Source organism: Hyalella azteca, unplaced genomic scaffold, assembly GCF_000764305.2.
Source record: "Hyalella azteca isolate HAZT.00-mixed unplaced genomic scaffold, Hazt_2.0.2 contig14980, whole genome shotgun sequence".
In the NCBI taxonomy this organism is placed as follows: domain Eukaryota; kingdom Metazoa; phylum Arthropoda; class Malacostraca; order Amphipoda; family Hyalellidae; genus Hyalella; species Hyalella azteca.
Genome location: NW_025944846.1, coordinates 1 through 3,626, shown reverse-complemented (window position 1 = coordinate 3,626; position 3,626 = coordinate 1). Strand labels below are relative to the sequence as shown.

The window sequence follows — 3,626 nt, the reverse complement described above, 5'->3', positions numbered from 1 at the left end:
CAAAATATTTCCATTTTTCTTGGTGCCTGTCTGACACATGTGATCATTTACAGGACATATCCAGCCTCCTTGCTGGGCACACGCTGTAGAGTACGTGAGCTTTGGGATCTCAGTCCTGGAAGATGGCGCCATCTCTCCAGAAAAAAAGGAATGACGTTCGAAATAAAGAGTATGACATACGAAATAAAGAGTTTGACATTCGTTTGGATTGTCGAACGTCATGAGATGAGACAGAAAATTGTAAGTTAATATTTTTTCCATACGAACAATCGATTATTGAAAAAAGGATGTGAAAAATACGTATATCTCTTGGATAAACATTGGATTCTATTGATGCTACGGGTTTTAATCAACGTTATTTAAGTTTTCACTGAGCTAGGAGTCCATTTAGTTAACGTTTTATTTTGCAAATCATTCACTTATTTTCGTTCAAATGGAAGCTTCAGATCATGATTTTAAGAAACATTTGAGGAAAATTATGAAACCATTCTTAATTGGTGGTATTTTATATACTCATATATATTGAGACAGCACAACCCTTGAAAATGTACATATGAACCACGCAAATTAATCCATAACATATGTCAACACCTATTTTAGTAATCTATAATTATTTCGTGAAATTATAAATAAACAAAATGGAAGAGTAGAATCGCAATTAATTTGTGCAACAATAGGCGAAATCTCTAATTTTTGATCAAGCGAACTGAAGAGAAAAAGCGGCAATTACATTTTTAAGGCAACTTAATCAGCTTAACGGACATGAAAATTTCCAGTAAATCTTGAACGAACTTTACCCATAAAGTTTTATGCCACTCCGTCTACCAAATGACTAAGACTGGAGTTCTGAAATAGTGAATCCGATCACTAAGTTTACTCAGGTATAGCGTTTTCACTTTGAGCACCTCCATCATCAGCCCGAATATGAGGGTAACAACTATGAGGAGGGATAGCATGACGTCAGCGATGATCCTGACGTAGTCTATGGCATCAGAGGAGGGATTGTATGACGTCAGCGATGATCCTGACGTAGTCTATGGCATAAGAGGAGGGATTGTATGACGTCAGCGATGATCCTGACGTAGCCTATGGCATCAGAGGAGGGATTGCATGACGTCAGCGATGATCCTGACGTAGCCTATAGCATCAGAGGAGGGACTGCATGACGTCAGCTATTATCCTGACGTACTCCGCGGCCGTGGCACTCGTCATGTAGTACGTGTTGTACGCCAGGCTGTACATGAGTCTGCCGTTGTACGTGTGGAAGACATGAGAACAAATGTTCCCTTTGTGAGCGTGAGTCGAAGTCAGCCGCGTGAAGTCGCTGACGACGGCGTACTCGTTTGCTGGCTCTCCGTTTTGCTTGGCGAATTTTCCCGACAGGAAGTCGGTGACGTCGCCCATGTTGGTCGTGTCGAACGAATAGCATCAGAGGAGGGACTGCATGACGTCAGCGATGGTCCTGACGTATTCTATAGCATCAGAGGAGGGATTGTATGACGTCAGCGATGGTCCTGACGTATTCTATAGCATCAGAGGAGGGACTGCATGACGTCAGCGATGATCCTGACGTACTCCGCTGCCGTGGCGTTCGTCATGTAGTACGTGTTGTACGCCAGGCTGTACATGAGTCTGCCGTTGTACGTGTGGAAGACATGCGAACAAATGTTCCCTTTGTGAGCGTGAGTCGAAGTCAGCCGCGTGACGTCGCTGACGACGGCGTACTCGTTTGCTGGCTCTCCGTTTTGCTTGGCGAATTTTCCCGACAGGAAGTCGGTGACGTCGCCCATGTTGGTCGTGTCGAACGAATTCAGAGTCCGCATTTGATTTTGGCCATTGCCAGAGTCGATGGTGGGGTTGGGGCTAGCACTGCTAGTGTCATTTGTGTTTGCACCAGCAGTATCAAGGCTACTAGAATCAGTGTTAGAGAGTTTCTGCATTTCGTCAAATCCCGCACTTAGGCCTTGAGCAGCGACAGCGATGATAATATACTTGAAAGAAAATACGTTTTTAAGATTAGAATGGAAAGTTTTATGCAACTCCTTTGCATGAATCCAGAAATTTTCTTGGGCATTTTTTGGGAGTTTCATCCTCAGAGGTGTCGCAATGAAACATGCACCGTATTGTCGCTCGGTATCAATCTTAATGGTGTCCCAGTACCTCCTTCCATTAGTTACGTGCATAGTCAGCATCTCGTACTCCTCCTGATCCAGCCCATGGGACTGGACCAGTTCCAGCAACGCGACTTTGAGGACGGTGGTGAACCCAGAGTGGCACGAGACGCCGTTGCTCTTGCACAGCGACAGGAACTTCTTGGTCGACGCCTCGTCGAAGTCATGGCGAAGGCTTAGGGTTGTGTTCTCCACCTCTCCGAGTGCAGGTATGGCTTTCAGGAACACCGGTTTTACTTCAGCGTAGCTATTGAACTCCTTTTCCAGTTTTCCTTTCTCTATAGGATCGGCCATCTGGAACATAACCTTTTGCAACACTTCCATGTTATTGAGGTCAACATCCGCCAGTTCTGCGAGTTGTTCACTTGAGTCAACCAAGTCGCCCGCTATCGCTTTATTCAAAAAGTTCATAAAATGGCCAATTAGCCTAACTGAAGTAAAGCCATCTGTTATTCCGTGATGAAAGCCGAACAAAACGTGATTTTCATACCCAAATGCACTGGATTTCGTACTAGGTGACTCCGACTTGTCATGAACACTTATGGAGGTTGATGTGGTCATCCTCACCCTCCACAAGGGGCCGACGGTCCCGTTGAAGCTGGTCCGGGAGAGCTGGATGAAGGTTTCTTGCACATCATCGGCCTCGATTGTCTGTAATTAGGAGTGGTCATTAAACTTTCAGTGCATCATTTTACTTAATCACAATGAGTTACTGGAAACAGCTGAGCTAATTAACTAACATACAGACATCCCATTCATCATTCAACGATTTTAAATTTGTTAATGTGTTCAAATCCATCCTATACATTATTGAATTATATTATGAAGTACTCTTACACTGCCAACTGCATAGTTTCTTTTATAGATGAGAGTGAGCAAATACCAGCGAGTGGCCTCTTATAATAACAACGGCAGGATTTATTTACCTGTAAATCAATCTTCTCCTCCTTCATTTGTGCGAAGCAAGTCTCGCCGTCGCTGTTCTTGCGGTACACCAGCCGCAGGTTGCAGACGCGTCTAGGGGGAAAAATTACATTAGTAATGGAAACCATCAAAATAACTTTCCCCAGGTGAATAACGTTAAAACAACGTTGATTGCAAGTTTAATTTGTTGGAACAACTTTCAGTCAACGTTATTTCGATGTCAAGTTCCTGGTGGATGCAATCACTATTCACAGTTGTTGCAATCACGCACTTTATGATCTACAGTTCGTGCCTTATGAAACAAAATCTCGGTGTGACGAACAGTCACTATTGGTTTTATTTTCAGTCCACGCGCCCATCGTCTGTAATCTGTATTACAGTCGCTGCTCACCTGTACAGCTGCCTCAAGGCGGCTATGACAGTCTCCTCGGCGACGGGTACAGTCGCTGCTCACCTGTACAGCTGCCTCAAGGCGGCCATGACAGTCTCCTCGGTGACAGGTACAGTCGCTGCTCACCTGTACAGCTGCCT

The 3,626-nt window shown here is 44.5% G+C and overlaps 2 protein-coding genes across 2 annotated transcripts; both read right to left on the bottom strand.

Annotated features, from left to right (window-relative positions):
* Positions 1–331: 331 nt before the first annotated feature.
* On the bottom strand, positions 332–1,418 carry LOC125179094. Its single transcript, XM_047884248.1, has 2 exons — positions 1,181–1,418; positions 332–1,128 (listed from the first exon to the last, which is right to left on the bottom strand). Exons 1-2 carry the CDS (start codon positions 1,402–1,404, stop codon positions 1,095–1,097), a joined length of 258 nt encoding a protein of 85 aa, XP_047740204.1. The 5' UTR covers positions 1,405–1,418; the 3' UTR covers positions 332–1,094.
* A 10-nt stretch (positions 1,419–1,428) lies between these two features.
* On the bottom strand, positions 1,429–3,601 carry LOC108676894. Its single transcript, XM_018165050.2, has 3 exons — positions 3,550–3,601; positions 3,098–3,188; positions 1,429–2,822 (listed from the first exon to the last, which is right to left on the bottom strand). Exons 1-3 carry the CDS (start codon positions 3,573–3,575, stop codon positions 1,533–1,535), a joined length of 1,407 nt encoding a protein of 468 aa, XP_018020539.1. The 5' UTR covers positions 3,576–3,601; the 3' UTR covers positions 1,429–1,532.
* Positions 3,602–3,626: the final 25 nt, after the last annotated feature.